The sequence below is a fragment of the Nyctereutes procyonoides genome, unplaced genomic scaffold (genome assembly GCF_905146905.1).
Source record: "Nyctereutes procyonoides isolate TBG_1078 unplaced genomic scaffold, NYPRO_anot_genome, whole genome shotgun sequence".
In the NCBI taxonomy this organism is placed as follows: Eukaryota; Metazoa; Chordata; class Mammalia; order Carnivora; family Canidae; genus Nyctereutes; species Nyctereutes procyonoides.
The window spans coordinates 2470358-2491031 of record NW_026575034.1 but is presented as its reverse complement, the minus strand read 5'-3'; the positions used below and the strand labels follow the sequence as shown (position 1 = coordinate 2491031).

Genomic DNA, 20674 nt, shown 5'->3' with positions numbered 1-20674 from the left:
TATATTTTTGAGGGAGGGGGACACGGTGGGATCTGGGGTATCAGTGAGGATGATTTTCATCAGGGAAGGTTCTTGAAAGATAATAGAACCACATTTGTCAGTGCTCAGCAAACACGCCAGGCCAAAGTCAAGAAGCAGGTGTGGAGAATGGAGGGACCACAGATCAAACCTGAGGGCTTTTCAGAGAGAGAAAGAAGAATCGATGGGAGCATGGACATGGGAATGGGCAGGCTCCGTCGGGACGTGCAAATACCTCATTCTGAGAAGCCCACAAGGTACAGATGAGCGAGTGCGAGGAGATGAACTCCATAGGAAAGCGGGAGTCAGATCAAGAGGAACGCAATGTAGTTGGACCACCTGCAGTGAGCATTTGGCATTTTGTTTATTGTGTGCAATCCGAAGCTCCGTTCCGTACTGTGTGTGCGTGTGTGTGTGTGTGTGTGTTTGGGGGGGTTGTTGCCGTCACCAAGTCGGAGTGAAGAGGCCAGATTGATTCTTGCTCTTCTCACCCCTGGAGACTGGTGCATCGACATGGTAGGCAACCGGATACTCCAACCAGATTGATTAGGTAATGAATGGACTTCTTTAAGATTTACTCGAGGGACTGAAGTAGGGTGTCCAGGGCCCAGGGGTGGCAGAGGCGGTGGGGCTGAGGCTGTGTCTGAGGTGGCCCCATGGCTGTGAGTGTGGCCATGCATCCTCCTTTATCTCCTGGCCCTTGCCAAGCCCAGGCTCCTCAGCCTCCATGCTGATGCTGGGAGCCGCTCTGCGTCTGGCCAACAAATCTCTTTGCTGCTTCAGTCGGATTATATGCTTCGCGGTCAAGAATCTTGACCCATGTGCCTCCCTACACGGCAGCCTACTGCCGCCCCGCTCGAGTTCCTCAATGGTATTCTGGTTGACTTCTTCCAACCTTTTCTCTAACAACAACCCACCAAATCGGCTACTTTTAAAGCCTTCGTCTTATTAAATTTACATTTGTGAGGCAGCTATCACCATCACTCCCATTTTTTAAGACTTGGAGACCCAGGCTCATAGAAGTAAGTAAGAACACCTGGGTTCGGGATCCCTGGGTGGCGCAGCGGTTTAGCGCCTGCCTTTGGCCCAGGGCGCGATCCTGGAGACCCGGGATCGAATCCCACGTCAGGCTCCCACGGCATGGAGCCTGCTTCTTCCTCTGCCTATGTCTCTGCCTCTCTCTCTCTGTGACTATCATAAATAAATTAAAAAAAAAATTAAAAAAAAAAAAAAAAGAACACCTGGGTTCAAATCCTCATTCTGATACTTAGATTTTGGGAGAATTTTTTTTTTTTTTACCTCTCTACATTTTTGTCTGCTTGTCTTTGAAAGGGAGGCAGTGACCACCTATCTCTTAGGGTTGTTGGGAGGATGAAATATATGACAAAATATTCTAGACACCATAAAATGTATTTTAAAGTTATTGCCATCACTGTGACTTTATCCCTCAGACAATCCCATGCATTTTCATTCACTTTAAAAGTTGTATTTCAAAGTAATAAAAATTATAGACTGATACCTCCCACCAATTCAAATGATAACCAGGCTAAAATGTAAAAAAAAAAAAAAAAAAAAAAGGATAATTTTGAACAAAATTGGTTTTCAATGCCATTTTGATTCCAGTCTGTCGATGGTTTGTTCTGAGGTCCCCGATGGAGTATTTCGTCTGAGTCACGGCTGTGTTATAGGAACGCTAGGCTGAAGGCATCTCTCCCAAGGAAGATGAGCAAGTACTGGGTCCAATGGATTGGGCATTTTCCCTACAATGTGACTGGTGTGGAGAGAAAAACTATCTTTTAATTGAAGACTCAGGAGGCTTGACCAACCAGAAACAATAAAGCCATCACTTGGGACATTTGCTAGTATGAGGGCTACAAAAGCTCCCCCGAGCTGAAATGCCAAGGGCTTGAAGGGCACAGCAGGATGGGTCCTGCCCTTGACGCTGGATGGGAAGAAATGCTTTTGGGGCATGGAGGCCTTTTCTGGACAAATGATTTGGCAATGTGTCTGTCTGGCCCTACGGTGCCCATTTTCATTGAGAACCTGAGGGACTCATAGTAAACTCTCCTGAGAAAGGTAGGTAAAGATGGCCTTTCGTCTTCCTCTCTCCACGTCCAGAAAACTGGATTTTCTGAGGCTATTCATGGAAAACTCTTATCAGCTATACTCCCTCCCCGCTTCCTTTCCCGTGCAGCTGGTGCGGCGGGCCCTTCTGAGTACCTTCTGAGCCTGAAGCACCAGTTTTGTCTGTATCCCTACCTGACCTTGCTTCCTTCTTCTTCTTCTTCCAATTTCCCAACCCCTTCCCACCATGATGTCTCAGAGGAAACAATGCCTTTCTTATGCAGGGTTGACCTCCACACATGGCCTTAACTCCATCCTTGACCTCTACACATGGCCTTAACGCCATCCTCTCCGACATGTTCTATCTTCATCTTCTTTCTTGCTTCCTTTCCTAATGTTTTAATATAGTCCCTCATTTTGGCTCTATCTCCCCTGAATAAATGCGCTGTGAAGTCTCCTCTCTTAAAGAACCTTCACCTGACCCTGTGCTCTCCTGTAGCAATTATCCATCTGTCATTCCCTTTATAGTTAGACAACTGGGAAGAGTGATCTCCATTCCCTGTTGTATTCCTTCACTTTATTCAGCTTCTCGTAACCTTCCCCCCAGCTCCTGCTCCCACTTTCCTCATTGAAATTGCTCTTGCTCAATTTATATGTTGCCAAGTCACGGGACCTCTCAGTTTTTATTGACCTAAATACTACAGCATTTGACCATGATAATCTCTCTCTCTTCGTCGAAACTCCCCCCCCCCATCTCCTTGATGTGTCCTCTCATTTTCCTTCAACGTCTATGGTATTTCCTTCTCAATGCCTTTTGCTGTCTTCTTTCTTTCTCCTACCCCACAGAACTACCTAAGTGCCCCTCCTAGCTCTTTAAATATTGGTATTGCCCAAATGTGACAGTGGAAGTCATACCCCTACATTTTATTTAGCTGTTAGGCAGACATCTATTGAGTTTAGGGAAAGTAGGCTCTTACCTCGGAGCTGGGGTATACATCATGAAATATCAATCTTATTTTTCATCACGATCCAGGTATAGCCAATGAAACATAAGGACAAATGTGCTGGAGGACTTCTGAGAAGAATTATTTTTCCATATGGAGGACAGAATCTTAAAAAATGAAAACCTTGTGTCCCTACTTCATGTTCTTGCCTTGAACATGGTTGAGTGAGGTCATGGAATTTAGGATTTGGCGACCATCTAAAGACCATGAAGCAACAAAACTGAACACGGAAAGTCAACATGCAAAAATTGGCATAACAGAAAATGGAAAAAACCTGGATCCTTTGTGACATCACTGAACTCTGGACCCACCTGAGACCCACTTTACCTCTGTGGTTTTTATTGTTATTGCAAGGTTATTAAATGGCTTTAATAGTAACTTAAGCCACTATTAGTTGGAGTTTTGTCTATTTGCAGCTGAATACGGCAATCCTAATACTGAAATCCTAGTGTTTTAGGGCTTCAGTTTGCTTTGATTCTCTTTTCTCCCTCCCTGGATATTCTCTGGTAGGACAATCTTATAACATCCATGGCTTTGTGTAAGCCCTAGGCCCTGGTATGTCTCTGTCTTAGTAGATTTGGGCTGCTAGAACAGAAATATCATGGTCTGCGTGGCTTAAACAATGGGCATTTAATTCTCACAGTTCTAGAGGCTGGGAAGTCCAAGATCAAAGCATCTGCAGATTCAGTGTCTGCTGAAGGCCTGCTTACTGGTTCATAGATGGCTACCTGCTCCCTGTGTCTTCACAGAAGAGACGGGAAGCAAACTTGTTCATGACTCTTGAGCACTAATCTCATTCATGAGGGCTCCAGTCTCGGGACCTCATCTAGTCCCAATTATCTCCCACTCCCTCCTACCATCACAAGGAGGGATGGAATTTCAACGTATGAATTCTGGAGGGTGCACAAATCTAGAACACTCCTGTGTGTAGTTTCCAGGCAACTTCTGCATGAAATGATGTATTGAATATTTACTGTGCATCAGGCACTGTTCTGGGTATTTATATGTGTCTGTTAATCTTCACGACACTCCTATGTGGAATGTCTTACTATCCCCATTGCACAGTGAGGAAGGGGAGCCAGACACAGTCAACCAACTTACCCAAAGCTATTATAGGTCAAAGCCATGATTTAAACCCATGAGTCGGATTCCAGAATTTGAGTTCTTAACCACTATATTCTGCTTCCCGCTGCTGGAGAACTCAAATGTTAAAGCATGTTTCTTTTTATAGAGGTTTAATCAGCCCTTTGTTTATTCCACCTTGGTTGGCCATAGTCTGCTTACTCAGAATGTTTCCTGTCACCCTTCTGCCAGCCCCTCAGATAGCCTAAGAATCTCTTTTGTCCTCTCTTTTCCTCTCTAACCTGAAGAGTCCCACTTCTCATAATTAAAAAAAAAAAAACACTTTCTCATGATTAAAACATTTATTTATTTATTTATTTATTTATTTATTTATTTATAGTGGTGGGGGGACACAGGGAGAGGGAGAAAATCCTCAAGCAGAGTATTTGCTGAGTGCTGAGTGTGGAACCAGATGGGGGGGCTCTATCCCAGGACCCTGAGATCATGGCCTGAGCCAAAACCAAGAGTTGGACATGGAACAGACTGAGCCACTCAAGTTCCCCAAACAGTCTCTCATATTTTTTTTGAGATTTTTATTTATTTATTCACAAGAGACAGAGAGAGAGAAAGAGGCAGAGACACGGGCAGAGGGAGAAGCAGGCTCCACACAGGGAGCCCAATGTGGGACTCGATCCTTGGACTCCAAGATCATGCCGTGAGCCGAAGGCAGATGCTCAACCACTGAGCCCCCAGGAGTCCCAACAGTCTCTCATACCAAGGTGTTTCCAGACTGACCATCGCTCTTTGATCTAGACACATCCTGGATTGTTGTGCCCCTTTTAAAAAGGGATGCTCCTCACTGGACCTCATACTACTCACATGTGATGGGGCTAATGCAAGGGCCAAGGGGCTGATCACTTTCCAGAAATTCTGGATCAGGGCTGTTATTAATAATTTACCACCTACTATGTGTCAGACACCATGCTAGGTATCTTGGGTACACCAAAGCTTCTCAAACATTTTGCTGCGGTACCCTGAAGACAGAGAAAGGGAATGTGTATCCTAGGGAACCAGGGCCATGAACCATGCAGTGGCTGTCTGTACTTGAAAGCTCTTTACCACTTGGAGCTTTAAGATGGCAGCAGATTTTTCTTCCTACTCAATAATAGATCCCCGTTTGGCTTATCATAAAAAAATAGGTTGTAAGTGAGTTGCCATTGAGTAAAATAGAAACATTGGGAACATGCCTTGTATTTATGCCATGGCTTCCCATACTCCCAAGTGCACTGCCAAATACTCCTAGGAATTTGCCAGCCTAATCTGAGAAGTCTAACCAGACATTACCTTTATTACTTATGACAACCAGTCAAGGGAAGCATATTTGGGGACAGATCAAGAACAGCGGCTGACATGTACCTTGCCCAAGTTCTCCAAGGTAGTAAGTACGCTGAAGCTGGCTTTGGATTTAGATCTGCCTAAGTCGTGTCTGCTCTGCTCTGGAGCGGATGAGGATTCCACCCCTGAACACTTTGGAGCCAGACTAATTCACGAATACAAACCTTCTTCTCCTGTTAGCCCAGCCCAAGCTGATGGGTGGTCCTGCTGGCTAGTGTACACCGCGGATCCTGTTTCCTAGTACCGGATGCAAGAGTGCTGAGTAGGGAGAAATTTAATGTTTGGACCCAAATGCTGGACCTAAGGTTTATCTCTACCTTTCCTTCTTGCTATGGGTTTGGGCTTGCTTAGGCAGTTTTGAGGTGTAATTTGGTGATCAAATCTGCTTCCCTACCCCCACAGGAAGAACTGTGATTCTAATTTCTCTAGGGAGTTTCCTAGAGGCCCCTTTAGACTATGGAGCTATTAGATATTACTCCTACTGAGGCACCATTAAAAATGACAAACAGATGTGTGTGTGTGTGTGTGTGTGTGTGTGTGTGTGTGTTTCAAAAGTCAAAACTACTTATTTCTAGCTAGGCAGGCTTTGAAACTCGCTGCTTATCCTTCTCAGCACTGTCAATGTGGAAGTGTTCCTCTTGATGGTTGAGAACAGTGGGTCACAGAAAAGAAACTGGAAGGTAAGATGCCAGCGAATAGATGAAGCGCAAACCCCAGGCCCTCGAGGCCCGGCTGTACCTTCCCCGAAGCCCAGCAAAGAGAGGATCTCTTAGGGCGGAGACCCGAGAGGCTGCCTTCTGCACTCTTCACGGCCTCTGCAGCTCCTCTCCGGTTCCGCGTCCTTCCCGAGGGCTGCCCTGCCCGCGGTCTGCGCCCTTCCTCCGCAGCTCCCTTCCTCGCCACCAGCGTGGTGGCTGGTGCCTGCCCCCACCTGCCATTGAAATCCAGGGCATGAGCGAAGGAGGCATGACAGCTGGCCATGTTCACGCGAGGTGCAGCGTCACCGGAGTTCCCGCTTACCTTCAAACCCCCGGGAAAGGTGAGAGCCTGGGAGATAAAGGGATGGACAGAGGAGGAGGCGGCAGGACTGAAGTCGGATTACAGGCTCCCACCAGTGAGCCAACCAGCAAAACCAGCAAAACTGGTCCATATTCTCAAGACCAACCCCGACTGCTCGCTGCATTTATCCAGAAGCATCCCTTTCTTTTCTGAGAGCAGGGAAATGGACTTGAAGCAAAGATGAGGTCTCTTGGGGTGGAGAGAGGGTGGGAGCCATAAATGTTTCTCTCCTCAGAGAGAATATACAGAAATAAAGAAAGTGGATGCTTCGGCATCTGGAGCAATGCAGTTTTCACAGCCCCGGCACTGCCGTAGTGGCCACGCTTGATGACCAGGAAAGCTCTGGAACCCATGGGCCCTGCTGCTGGCAGTCAGCAGTCTGCTTTTGTGGATCAGACGATGGGCCAGGTGCCTGGTCCTACAGGCCTGGCCTTCCAGCAGCTTCCGGGGCTAGCAGCCCCGAGCCTCGGCGGGCCCCTCAGCTCCTCGAATCCCCGGCGATGCCTGGGCCTTGCTTGGTCACTGGCTGGGCCTGCAGCACCGAGCACGTTCTCCGCTCTACTATTTTGGTGGCTGCTGGATGTCTGATGGTCCCGAGGGCCACACCGCCAGTGACGAGGACACAGGACCAGGCGGTTTGGCAGGACACTTCAGAAGTCCAACTTCCTGGCTTCGAATCTCACGTTGCTCCTGCAGCCGCGGGACACCGGGCGCCTTTCCTGCCCTCTCCGATCTTCCATGCCCTCATGCCGAGGTGAAGGTAGCAGCTGAGGCGGCTGGGTGCTGCGAGGGCCTGATACGATGCTGGGCGCCGTCGGCCGGAAGGCAGCAGGTGCTCAGGAAACGTCAGCCACGGGGCACGTGTCATTGAGGGATCGTTTGCTCTTCCCCAGGTAGCGCCACGTGGAAGGGGGAAGCTCTTCAGGCCCACGCGGTTCGGCGGATGCTGGAGCAGAAGAGCACGGGCAACGCAGGGGACTGGGGTGTCACGGACCTGCCGTCTCACCTTGGAGGAAGCTTTTCTCCTCTCAGGGCTCGGTTTTCCCGTCTGTAACACGGGGGCTCACCAAACCCAAGCCCTTCGGGGACGACATGCTAAGCGTCGGTTTTCAGCAGAAGATGAGGTGGGAGGAGGAGGGAGCCCTGGACCCCCCTGGCTCCCCGTGCACGAGCCCGGATGCGCAGGCCTGGGGTGAGCCTACGTTTGGGGCAAGGGACACAGACGAACACTCGATTCAAGAATGAACGTTTTGGGGCAAAAAAATGCATGTGCGTGCCTGCAAGTATATTCATTAGAGGTCCGGGAGAGGGATGGGAGATGGCTTTATGCCTGTGATCAGAAGGCCGAGTGGCCCGGGCCTCTGGCTACCGCACGGTGCTCTCGGTGCCCAGGTGCGCTGCAGGAAAGGGGCGGGCACACGCGCTCCTCCCCCGTCCCCTCTCCCTCGCTGGCCAGGGTCCCAGGGGAGCCCGGCTCAGGGGCCGGTGAGGAGCCGCCTTGTGGGGGTGGATGTGCTGATGGGGGAGGTGAGCCCGAAGGGGGCTGACGGGGTGGCAGGTGCCCTCCGGAGACCGAGATGCTCTCCCGTCCAAACCAGATTCTCAAAGTCTAGGCTCTCACTTGCCGTCTGGGTTTGGTCGGGCACTCTTCCTGTCGGGGGTCTCGTTTCCTTCCTCTGCCATCTGAGGTGTCCCAGGTGTCTCCACGCTCGGTCAGAGGGCCGTCAAGTGCCCCTCTGGCCCCTGAGAACAGGAGGAAGCCTGAGAGATCTTGGGGGCCAGTGGGCACCACACGCCGGGCTCGTTGATGCACATATTCACTCTCACATCCTACATCCTGTGAGATGGGGGCGCGGCCCCCACTTTACAGGTGAGGCAACTAAGGTTCGGAGAGATCGAGGAGATGGCCAAGTCTCGGCTGCTAGCGAGGGGCAAACCTCACATTTGGATGGAGGGTCATCGGATCCTAGAGCCTCTGCTCTTCCTAGAAACCCACAGCCGCAGGCCAGCGCTGCACGGTCGGCCCCGGATCAGGGGCAGGTTCAGCTTCTGTCAGCTCCCTACCTCCCTTCATCACTTGCTCTCCGGCGGCCTCGTCTCCTCTGGTCTGCACGGAGGCCGCTACACCCCAGAAGAGCAGAGCGAGCGTGTATCGCGTGGCACGTGCCACGCCAGGCCCTACCCGGCTAAGCCAGAGTTTCCGAGGTAATTCAAAGGCAAGGGGAGAGCATGAGTTAGTAACTGTTACATAAAGCATGAAAGCAGCCCGCCCAACGTGGAGCGTTCTACTGGACAGCGCAAGGGCTTACCTGTCCACCTCCCAACTCCTGGCCCCACGGCCCCGACAGACAAGGTCTGGGATCCACCTCCTTCTCTGGCAGCCTGAACGCAACTTCAAAATTCTTCTCAGGTCCCCCTCGGGGACAGGCCACCAATCCGTCTGGAGTCTCCCCGTCGTCTCTATGTTACAGGGAAGCTATTTATTTTGGCTGAAGGAAGTGACAAGAGTTTTCCCGGAACTGGTGATATCTGAGAATGAGACTGAGGAACGAGCAGTATTTCCGTGGGTAAGGGACGCTCATCCTGAGACGAAGACGTGAGCAAAGTTACGGAGGCCAGAAGGCTAGAAGGAATTTAGGAAGGAAGAATAATCGGGTGTGTGTGAGTGTGTGTGTGTGTGTGTGTGTGTGTTGGTGGGAACGGAAATTAGTCCTCGGAGAGAAAGACTAGGAGGTCAGGTTGGCCTAGATGACAGAGGGCCTTGAACAATCATGTGAAGGCCCGGTCGGACCTGGTTTCCCTGCACTTTGCCCGTGCGTGTCACAGATACCGTGTCTCCTCCGCAGTTGAAGGTCTGGGCCGCGGCCCGGGGCAAGGGCACTGTTGCTGTGTTTCCAACGGCATTTGCTCACCTCAGGTTTCTGTGTCACATGTGGTGAGCGTCACTTTATTTCCCACTTCTGCTGATCCCGGTGTTTGTGGCGGTGATCTGGGAGTGGGGCCCTTCATCGCCACCCACGGCCAGCTGGGCTGATGAATGTGGCCCGTGGCCCGACTGCGCCCTCTCCTCAGGCCCCCTGCTCCCCGAGATACAGCGACGCCGGGATTAGGCCAATGCCTAACCCTCAGCGGTTCCTACGTCTTCAGGTGAGAGACTCCATCGATGCGGCAAACTTCCCCTTGTCTTATTTTCTGCACCCACCACCCTCAGCCACCGGCACCCCAACCAGCCAGCAGCCATCACCACTGGGCGAGACCCTCCACCCGCACAAAGGTCACGACCCTCGGAAAGCTCCGGTGATGGTTAGTGCGTTTTAGCAATGGGGGATCTTTTTAAATTAAGATGTGTACATGGTCTTAGACATCATGTTGTCGCACACTTACTGGACGACAGTATAGAATAAGCAGAACTTTTATAAGCACCGGGAAACCAAAACTCATTTTATTACGATATTCGCTTTGTTGCGTGGTCCGAAGCCGAGCCTGCAATGCCAGCGAAGCGCGGCTGTGTCCGTACCTTGTTTCAGAGGCCACAGGCACCACGTCCAGGTGTGTCTTAGGATCACATGGCGGCGGGGTGTGTGGAGGGCGCGGGGGGACCCCCTTGGCCTGGAGGGCCAGGGAGAAGGTGTGGCGCTCGCAGTCTGAGTGACCTGAGAGCCTGAGCTCTCCAAGGACCCGGGGGCGGGGGGGGGCTACTTTGAGGTGGGCTTAGGGCTCCTGGGGCAGAAGGGGCCCCGTGGCTTCAGCCTGGCCGGGAAGGGAGGCGGCGTAGGGCACGCTGGGGAAGCCAGACGAGCTGGTTGTTCCAAGCACCAGGAGCCCTCGCAGGCAGGCGCCTTTAGTGCTTTACGTCTTGAAAAGGTCACTTTAGCTGCTACGTGGAGAATAGTTTGGGAAGCAGTTAGGGGCTAGTTTAATAGTCCAGGCCTGAGCCTCCACCGGCTGAACGTCACATGGGAGCCAAGGAAATGACGAGAAGCCTTCAGCTTCGGGTTCTCTGCTGGGGGCAGAAGCGATTGAAATGGCTCGAGGTTCAATATGGGGAGTGGGGAGGAGGACAGAGGAGTCATTTAGGAGACGTGGGGTTGAGAAGCTACATGGATGAAAAGAAAGGTAACCGGGACCGCAGGTGAGGGCACCGTTACTCCCTGTGACGTCTGCTTCTCTCGGGAGGGCTGTCCCCCCGTCGGGAGGAGCACCAGGTGCACCCCTGCTGGGCGGGGGACTGTGGGGTCTGCTCGCAGCTCAGCAGGTCCTGCGTCCACCGCACAGAAAACGCTCAGAAAATAAGGACAGCCTCCCGCGGCCTGCCGGGCTCCGGCCCTACTGGCTTCGGCCTTGTCAAGAGCTATTTGGCAAACCCCATCAAGAGCCATAAAAAAGTTCACAGTCCGTTGGCTAAGAAATCCCAACTGTAGGAATAGATCCGAAGGCAGGGCTCGCAGAGGAACAGAACGGCTATGAACATGCCTTAACGTCAACTTTCCTTAGGCTATGACAACCCACGGAAACATCCTAAACGCCTCATCATAGAGGATGGCCTAAACGTGCGGTACCTTCGTGGAACGTCGTTTGAGACGAGCTGTGCAAAGGCACAATTTTAGTGCAATAATTAATGACTTGAGGGCATCCGGCGCGCGGGCAGGGCCGGGCACCAGGCGCTCCCGGGTCGCGCAGGTCACCTCCCCGCGCTGTGCCCGCGGCCCGCACCCCCAGGGCCTCCCGAGGCCGCGGGGATCCGGGGGGGCGGGGCGCTGGGGGGGGGCTGTGCAGGGGGAGGAGGAGGGGCGGGGCCGGGCGGGGAGAAAGGGGCCCTGCGGGGTGCTTGGGGGGCCTCGTGGGGGGGGTCGCCCTCGGCTCCCCAAAGGTGCACCCGGGACTCAGCAGCCGCCCTCTGCCCCGGCCGCGGAGCCCCTCACCCCGTCGGCCGGTGGGAGCATCACACCTCGGGCGGGGACGCTCACGTTCTCCTGGGGCCGCGGGAAGAACGAACCCGCGGCCTGCCCGGCCTTTGCACGGGGACGTGAGCTCAGGGAGAGGCTGCTGAGCCACCGCCCCGACACTTCTGTCGCCTGCCCCGCTGCGCGGAGCGGCCCTGGGCGGCCCCGGACGGCCCCGGAGCCCCGACGACCACCGCAACCGAGCCGCTGCGCACCAGGAGCTGAGTGACCGCTGCACGCGCCGTGCGGAGTGCGTGTGTGCGGGTGCGCGTGTGTGTCCTTGTGTGCACATGTGCATGTGTGTGCATGTGCTGCACCTGTGCACGTGAGTCCGTGTGTGTCCTTGTGTGCACGTGTGTATGTGTGTGCATGTTGCCGTGTGCACGTGCGTCCGTGTGTCCTTGTGCGCAGCGAGTATGTGTGTGTGCATGTGTTGCACCTGTGCACGTGAGTCCGTGTGTGTCCTTGTGTGCACGTGTGTATGTGTGTGCATGTTGCCGTGTGCACGTGTGTCCGTGTGTCCTTGTGCGCGCGCGTGTGTGTGCATGTGTTGCCCGTGTGCACGTGCGTCCGTGTGTCCTTGTGTGCACATATGTATGTGTGTGCATGTGTTGCACCTGTGCACGTGAGTCCGTGTGTGTCCTTGTGTGCACATGTGTATGTGTGTGCATGTGTTGCCCGTGTGCACGTGTCCATGCGCCCACGCGTGTGCATGTGTGTGCATGTGTTGCCCGTATGTGCGCGCGTGCGCGTGTGCGTGGAGGGAGAGGGCTCTTGAGAACAGGTACGAGCTCCTCCGGGTTTTGAAGCCCGCGCGGGGCTTGGTGCAAGGCCGGGGCTGGGCGGCCGTGGCCCCTGGAGACCCTGCTGCAGCCCGCGTGCATCCGGGCGCCCCGACTCGGGGCCTGCGCCCACGCTCCCTTCCCGAGCTGCGTCCGCCGGGTCCTTAAGCGGTGGCGCGGGGAGGGCGGCCAGGTGCACGCAGCCCGCACCCCCAGGTGCCGTAGGGCGGCCCCTCTCCTTGGACGCGGCGGCGGTGCCCTGGGGCGCTGTGCGGGCGGCAGCCTGGGTCCCGGCCCGGGCGGGGAGGGAGCTTCGTGGGCGCTCGGGCGGCCGAGGCCTGGGATGCGGGGTCAGCCCCGGGGCAGGCTGGCAAGCCTGGGCCCCCGCCCGTTTTCCCCACCAAGATGCGTGAACGACTGTTATCATCGGGACGTCAGAGCCCGATGCCAGCACGGATCGATGGTCAGGGGCACGAGGGCGCCCAGCCCTGAGCTTCTGGGGGGAGGGGGGACTGAGGGCTCAGCCACCCGGCGCCCTGGGCCGCGCAGGTGCTCGCGCAGGTGCTCACGCAGGGGTGGGTGGGGGGCTCGGAACCGGGTCCTCTGCTCAGGACACGCCTTTCCCCCGGGTCAGAGCCCCGGAGCTCCCCCCTCGGAACCCATAGCTTGCGAGCCCCGCTGGAGCCAGCCCTGTGAGTCACCCCACTTAGCGTGAAAGCAGGGAAAAAATAACAACGAAATACTATCAGTCTCTATCTAGGGTGCCTGGGAAGATGGGGCTGGAGCACAAGAGGCGATGAGAAATTGCTCCCCAAATTAGGGCCAACGCCGCAGTTCAGATTTAGAATGCGCTGGCAAGAAGGGGCCTTCAGTGATCTAATCCAACCCCCTCACTTTACAGATCGCAGAAGTGACTCAAAGAGAATCGTGCTTTGCACAAGGTCATACACCCAATTCGTGGTAAGGCTTGGATCTCGCTGTCCATGTCTAAAACTCTTTGCCCCGTTACCTTAGCCAAGGGCAGTGGTGAAGCTGTTGCTTTTGCTATGGGCTGTGCTGAAATCACCAGAATTCACATTAAATGATTCTGGTTTGCCTTCTTGGTTTTGTGTGTGTGTGTGTGTGTGTGTGTGTGTGTGTGTGTTTAGTAGGATAACCTTGTAGGCAGCATACACACATAGACGTCTTTGTAACAAGAACAACAGGTGCCGATCTGGACCTGCAGCATCCTTGGGTTGGCAGGATGGTAGATGTAAGAACATCAGCCGGGATTTTTTAGGACGAGAGTCGGTTAGACTCTGTGGATTGATATTTACTAACTTTAATCTCAGACTCCTTGAAACAAGAATACAATTAGGAATACGAAAATAAAATTTAAAAGCCAGGCTCTGGAAATTTCATGTGGTGGGAGCTTTTTTCCTCTCACAGGTGGCAAAACATGAGGCAGACACCAGGGAGTTAGAGACGTTGCTAAGTGCTGAGGGAACACGTATAAGCCGGGTCCTCGGGCTCGTTCGTATTTAGCTCCCCTCCTGAAGTGCCGCGTCCTTGGGCAAGGAGCGCTGACACTGGAAAGGGGACTGAGTCCTGGGGACTGCTCAGTCATCCAAGCTAATACTCCATTAGGGCAGCTATGTGTTTTTGTTAGGGTAGAAAGCAAACCTCAAGTATTTTTGATGGAATTTTAAACATTTTGGGGGGCACTTGGGGGGCTTGATTGGTTAAACGTCCAACTCTTGTTTTTGGCCCAGGTCATGATCTCAGGGTTGTGGAATTGACCCCTGCATCAGGCTCTGCGCCTAGCAAGATCTGCTTGACATTCTGTCTCCCCCTTGCCCTCTGTCCCTCCCCGCTCACACACGCGTGCACACACACACACATGCACACACTCTTTCTCTAAAGTAAATAAATACATCTTTAAACAACAAAGTTTAAACACTTTAAAAAAAAAAACAGAAATGTGTTCAGAATTTCCCCTAAGGTTACCAGACTACAAAATTAACTAGATGCCCTATTCCGTTTCCTGGTCCCTAGGGTGTGTCCTATCCACAAAATGGTAAAGGTCAAAATCATACAAGTAGCTGAAAAGAGGGGCAGCTTTAGATGTTATTACCACTACATTTAGAAAAGTGGATCCATATAGAAACTGTCTAATGAGAAAATGCAGTCACCATCCCGCACCACGTTCTCGGAAGCATAAGTGTTCATTTCTCCATTTAGGCAAAATTTTAAATGAGTCACTGAGAACAGAAACTAGGGAAGGGCTAGGGTTGTAAAGCAGAAGCAAGAACAAGTATTTAAACTATAAAATGGAGATGGGATCCTTCAGAAAAGTGCACTCAGTTGGAAGAGGGGACTGATTGGCCGGGAGCTGGGGCCTGGTATGCCCGTGGGTCCAGGAAGGGGTGCGTCGGTAGAGATGGAGTGATAAGGGGCATAAACGGGAGAAAGAAAGGATGATGTAGGAGATACCTGATTCTTAAAAGTGTTTTTGTGATTGTACCAAAAAGCTAATCCATCCCTTGAAAAAAAGATTTTTGGTTGCTTGCAAATAGCTCTGAACTGAGCATCTGTTCAACGAGCATTTACTGAGCATCTACCAAGTTCTAGGGTATCAGAGAGACAGCAAATATGTCTCATGTTTTGCGCCAACACAGAGACGTTCGAAGTGGCTACCTGGGGCATTTGGCTAAAAAGGGTTCTCAAGCCGGGGACGGCTTCAGCGGGAAAGAGCGTCCTGATGGGTTAGCGATGCTGCCGCAGGTACAGAAGCAGGGAGCCGCAGCACGAGTGCAGGTGTTGTGATACTGCGGAGCTAAGCACCGCTCAATAGCTGAGGGTGTGAGACGTCGCCCAGCCGAGAAACTCTTCTGATCTGCCTACCCCAGGGATAAAAAATGATTCGGACATGATCCCTACACGTAGGGACTCATAGTTCAACGAGGAAGACTAGACACAAGTACAAATAGTCCTAATACAAAGTGTTTGGGGTGGGCTGTGTCGAAAATGTCGTGAAAAATGTGGAGCTGGAAGCGATTAATTTGTCCAGGAGAATTGAGGAGGAGTTGGAAATATTTGATCTGGGTCTTGAAGGGTAAATAGGAGTTCACCAGCTGGAAAAGAAGAAGGAGGGCATTCTCAGGACCGGTGAGAGCACGTGCAGGATGCAGGCACATGGCTAGGCCTCGCGTCCTTGGAGGTTAGTGAGAGCGTGGCTAGAGCACCTAATGAACGGAAGAAGCCGCGGGCGATGAGCTTACAGAGCCCATTGGAGCCCGGATTATGAAGGACCCCATTATTAACTTTAGACTTTTTCTTCTAAGCCATGGGGATCCCATACTCAACTAGTTCTGCTGCAGTGCGGAGTGTAAGCTGAAGCTGGAAGAGGAAACCTACATAATAATAATAATAAAAAAAAAACCTGCTTTGGCTAGATAAATACCAACAGATGAGGTTTAGGAATAATGAAAAAACCCCCACTAATATTCATTATTTACTATATGTTAGCAGTTGTGCAAAATACGTTTCATGTATGAATTCATTTAGAAAACATTTAACGAGGGGCTAATTGTGTGCCCGGCCCTGTTTTCGGCGCTGAACAAGGTGGAGTAAATCTCAGCCTTCATGACACATACATCCTGGAGAAAAGAGATAGGTTAAGAAATAGTGGATGCACGATTTGTGGAGGAACGGCACGTGCTTTGAAGAAATAGGAAGGGTAAGGAAGTTAGAGTGGGAGTGCTGTTTAAAGGGCATGAGGAGACCGGTCTCCTTGATGAAGTGGACCTTGAAAAAGCCACGCGGGTTTTCAAGGGAAGGTTCCTCGAGGCGGAAGGAACGGGGAATGGAAAGCTGTGAAGTGGAAGTGTGCTGGGTGTCCTGGGAATTAGGAGAAGGCCAGCAAGGCAGGACCCGGGGACGAGGGGGCTGGAATTCAGATCTGACAGGTGGTAGCGGGCCATGCCTAGTGGGGCCTTGTAGAGCATGACAAGGACGTGCATGATCTCATTGGCTTCTCCAAGCCGCCTGAGGGGTAGGCCCAGCATTATCCTCCTTTTACAGAAGAGGAAATAGGGAAGTTCGTGTCCCAGGACGCATGGCTAGAAAATGATAGATCCGGTTTAGGATACAGGATGGTTTGATCCCGGAGCCTATGCTTGAAACCATTGCTTTCCACCAGTGCCCTCTTTTTCCACATGGAACCGCCTTCCACATTGATCACCATATCGATCACCTATTAAAATTTTGCCCACACTTTGCTCATCTTCCGAGCTTCTAGGTGAAGGCCCCCAGTCACTCCAGCCAGCTGTGCTCCCCTGCCCCCCGAGATCTGAGAGCATTGAACCGCGACCAGTCTCACGCGCTCGTCTTTCAAGATCTGGTTGAGCAGCCATTTGTAGACCCATCGTCAGCATCTCTACTCATCATCAGTGGTTAAAACTTCCTGGGAGACAGAAAACGTTTTTTTAGCAAATGTGGCATAAGGGGAAGAACCAGGAGAACGGAACTCCCCATCTGATCTGCGTTATTCTGGACTCTACGTAAGTCAGTTTCTCAGGGCACCACCTTCCGTGCCTGGAGTGCTGCCGTGGGGCCGAAGGGGTCACTCAGGCAGGCCCGTCGCCCTCTCTCCAAACCGGCTCACCGCACAGTGCTCTCTGTCCCATCACTCAGTACCCTGTTCCATTGCTCCGGACCAAGCCCAGGAAACCTTCTTGATAACTACCTCTCTCCCACGTCCACCTCTAATCAGTCTCAAAGTTCCTTCGATTCCACCTCCTAATTATTTTTCAAAATCAGCCGTTTCTTTCCGGCATCACACCCTGGTGCCATCTCTCATGTGGAATAGTCTACGAGTCTATTAACTGGTCATCGTCTTTTCTCCATGTCAGATCCATCCTGTGTGCAATAGTCAGAATTATCTTTCTGAAATGCAAAATTGAGCAGGTTATTGATCTTCCAAACCTTCCAGCGATTTCTGGTTGCTCCAATTTTTAAAATACATTCGAAGCCTTTCTTCTTTAACCTAATACATGTTCTTTCATCTCATGCTGCTCTTTCCCAGTATAGACCAGACGTTTGTGTCCCTCCCCTCCAAATTCATGCGTTGAAACCTAATCTTCCAAGTCATGGTATTTGGAGGTGGGGCCTTTGGGGGGTGAATAGGTCATGAAGTCAGAGCCCTCATGAATAGGATTAGTGACCTTGTGAAAGAGACCCCAGAGAGCTCCGTTGATCCCTCCTCCATGTGAGGACACAGGGAGAAGACATTTGTCTATAAACCAGACACTGAAGCTGCCAGCACCTCGGCCTTGGACTTCCCAGCCTCCAGAAACGTAAAAAGTGAATTTCTGTTGTGCACAAGCCACCCAGTCTATGCTACTTTGCAATAGCTGCCTGAGCTGAGTAAGAAGAGGATCGAGTAACTCTTTCTGCTCCAGTCCCACCAGCTTTCTCCCTGCCTCCGAACATCTCCGGGCCTTCCCACATGCCTTTCTGTCAGCCTGGAATGACTCCACCCCGTATTCTGCTGCGCATCTCTTACGTGGCCTTGAGAACTCAGCCATCACCTCCGCAGAGGAACCTCGGCCTTTACAAATCAGACCCCTTTATAACTCGCACCTGCACTCTCCATCCTGGCACATGCCACATATGGAAGCAGATAATCACTGGCCCAATTATATGGTGACGTCTGACTCCCTCGGTAGCCCGTACATTCAAAGGAGGCCGACCTGGGTTTGACTGGTTTATCGTTGTGTCTCCAACTGTTCCCACAGGGTGTGGCATATAGGAGGAGCTCTTGCAGGGTAGTGGTTCTCAAGCAATGAAACTCAGGGCACCTTTCTTCCTCTTTTTTTTTTTTAAGATTTTATTTATTTACTTATTCATTCATTCATTCATTATTTATTTATTCATGAGAGACAGAGAGAGAGAGAAAGAGGCGTAGAGACACAGGCAGAGGGAGAAGCAGGTTCCACACAGGAGGCCTGACGTGGGACTCGATCCCAGGACCCCAGGATCAGGCTCTGGGCTGAAGGCGGTGCTAAACCGCTGAGCCACTGGGCTGCCCCACCTTTCTTCTTATAATAAACATTTTGTAACATAGCATTTCCTACCCTGAGTGAAAATCATGGATAGCACACTCTGTCTACACTCAACAGTTAACAAGGGTCTATTTGTAATGTTGTGTGAAGGAAAGGATTATTAAAAGGAAAGTGAATAATAATATCTATTTCAGTATGTACTTGCTTCAGCACAAGCACACGAAACATTGTGTAAGAGTCAAATATTTGCATCTATATGTAGAATTTCTAGGAACTTGGCACATGCAGGCTGATACAGGTGTTGGTCTTAAATGCCATAAGAGATGCTGTTTTCCTTGATGTATTTTTTTAAATTTATTTATTTATCTGAGACAGAGAGACAAGAGGGAGGAGCAGAGGGGGAGAGAGAGAGAGCATCCTCAAGCAGACTCCACGCTGAGCACGGGGCCTGACATCACAGCTTGAGCTGGAATCAAAAGTCGGCTGCTTAACTGACTGAGCCACCTGGGCGCCCCATGATGTGTGTTTTTAGAATTAATTAATCAGTTAATTATTATTATTATTTTTTTAAATGGCAAACAACTCTTAGTACAACTATTTTTTAAACTCACCATCTACCTCAGATTTACATGGAAATTACCTTCCTGAGAAAATTATTCCTTGCAAATTAAAAGAGTTGGTACACGCCAAACGGGATCGGATTTCAGGCTCGGAGGCGCTCATTGACGCGTGCACGCGCACACACACACAGGTTTCTTTCTCACCTGTGTGAATCCTAAGTGGGACACTAGGAGGTCGTGCAGGGCATGAAGAGTGTTTCTTAGGACTGTCCTGAACATTTCAAGGTATCTAGCGTCCCTGAGCTTTGTCTACTAACCGACACTGTCGATCTCTGAAATCACTGCAACAACCAAAAATGTTCCCCCAATTTCCTAAAACATTACCTAAAAACAGAGGCACGGGACTGCGTCTTTTGGGAATTCCTGATATAAAGCATGATTTCTGTATCACACCAATTTCTTTTTTTGCATAACGTGGGAGATTTAAACAATCTTGTGAATGAATGATTTACGCAAAGGGGGAAATTTTGATGAGGCCGCTGACTCCTGTGGCGTTGGCCCGGCAAACCGCCTTCTCTGCTCAGTCCAGTTTGCAGCGTTGGGTTGGTCCGCTGCCGGCTTTTACCGGGCGTAACAAGGTAGAGATGTTTATTTTCTCATTTTCCGCAAACATGGATTAAGCACCCCCCTAGCTGCCAGGACTGCAGTAAGGCTGCGGGACCCGAGGGGAAGCATAACATGTTCCCCGTGAGGCAGTTGCCCCCGGGAAGGGACGAGGGATTGAAAAAGAAGTGGAAAGTGTTCAGCAGTCTGGCAGTTAGCAGAGCTCATAACAAATGACTTTTCCTTAAAAACCATTTTACAGTGTTGTGCTTTTATTAAAAATCTTAGTTTTTCTCCTGAGAGAATCGTTCTGCTGGAGTAACAAGCAGAAACAAAGCGGAGTGGGTGACATCCAAGAAAATGACTTCGGAGCCATAATGTCCGTATCCTACACAATAAACACTGTCACTTCATGTAAACTGGCAAGAATGGGGTAGGAAACTCGCTATTATGGAAATTGCTCCAACGCTTCTCAGTTCTACAGATGTAGTCTCAAAAAAAAAAAAAAAAAAGAATCACAACCGTGTCGAAATGGAAACAGATTGCTGGATTTAGCGGGAAGGTTGACAGGCAGGGAACACTTCTGTTAAAAAGTCATTGCCACCAAACTCTTCACCTCTGGGTTTCAGACTGTCTCCCACCCGGGACGCTGGAAGGGACTCGGTGCTGGAGCCCCAGCGTGGCTCTGTGAGAGCTCCCAGCATCAGGCCAACGGCCGAGCTCAGGAGCTGTCGGCCGCGCGGACAGGCCACAGGTGAGCCAGGCCACAGGTGAGCTAGGACACAGGTGAGCCAGGCCACAGGTGAGCCAGGACACGGGTGAGCCAAGACACGGGTGAGCCAGGCCACGGGTGACCCAGGCCGTGGGTGAGCCAGGCCAGGGTTGAGCCAGGCTAGGGGTGGGCCAGGCCACAGGTGAGCCAGGCCACAGGTGACAAGGCCATGGGTGAGCCAGGCCGTGGGTGAGCCAGGCCAGGGGTGGGCCCGGCCACGGGTGAGCCAGGCCACAGGTGACCAGGCCACAGGTAAGCCAGGCCAGGGGTGAGCCAGGCGCGGGTGAGCCAGGCCATGGGTGACCCAGGCCAGGGGTGGGCCAGGCCAGGGGTGGGCCCAGCCACAGATGAGCCAGGCCACAGATGAG

The 20674-nt window shown here is 51.8% G+C and overlaps 1 protein-coding gene across 1 annotated transcript in view; it reads left to right on the top strand.

The window, feature by feature from the left end:
• LOC129504748 (collagen alpha-1(I) chain-like) overlaps window positions 1–12495 on the top strand; it is a 102168-nt gene extending 89673 nt beyond the window's left edge. Inside the window, exons 5-11 of the mRNA XM_055317587.1 lie at window positions 6431–6582; window positions 7085–7237; window positions 7496–7572; window positions 7635–7794; window positions 8059–8129; window positions 9750–9905; window positions 12355–12495. Coding sequence (XP_055173562.1) covers window positions 6431–6582; window positions 7085–7237; window positions 7496–7572; window positions 7635–7794; window positions 8059–8129; window positions 9750–9905; window positions 12355–12495 — 910 coding nt within the window. The remainder of the gene's footprint in view (window positions 1–6430; window positions 6583–7084; window positions 7238–7495; window positions 7573–7634; window positions 7795–8058; window positions 8130–9749; window positions 9906–12354) is intronic.
• The last annotated feature ends 8179 nt before the right edge of the window (window positions 12496–20674 follow it).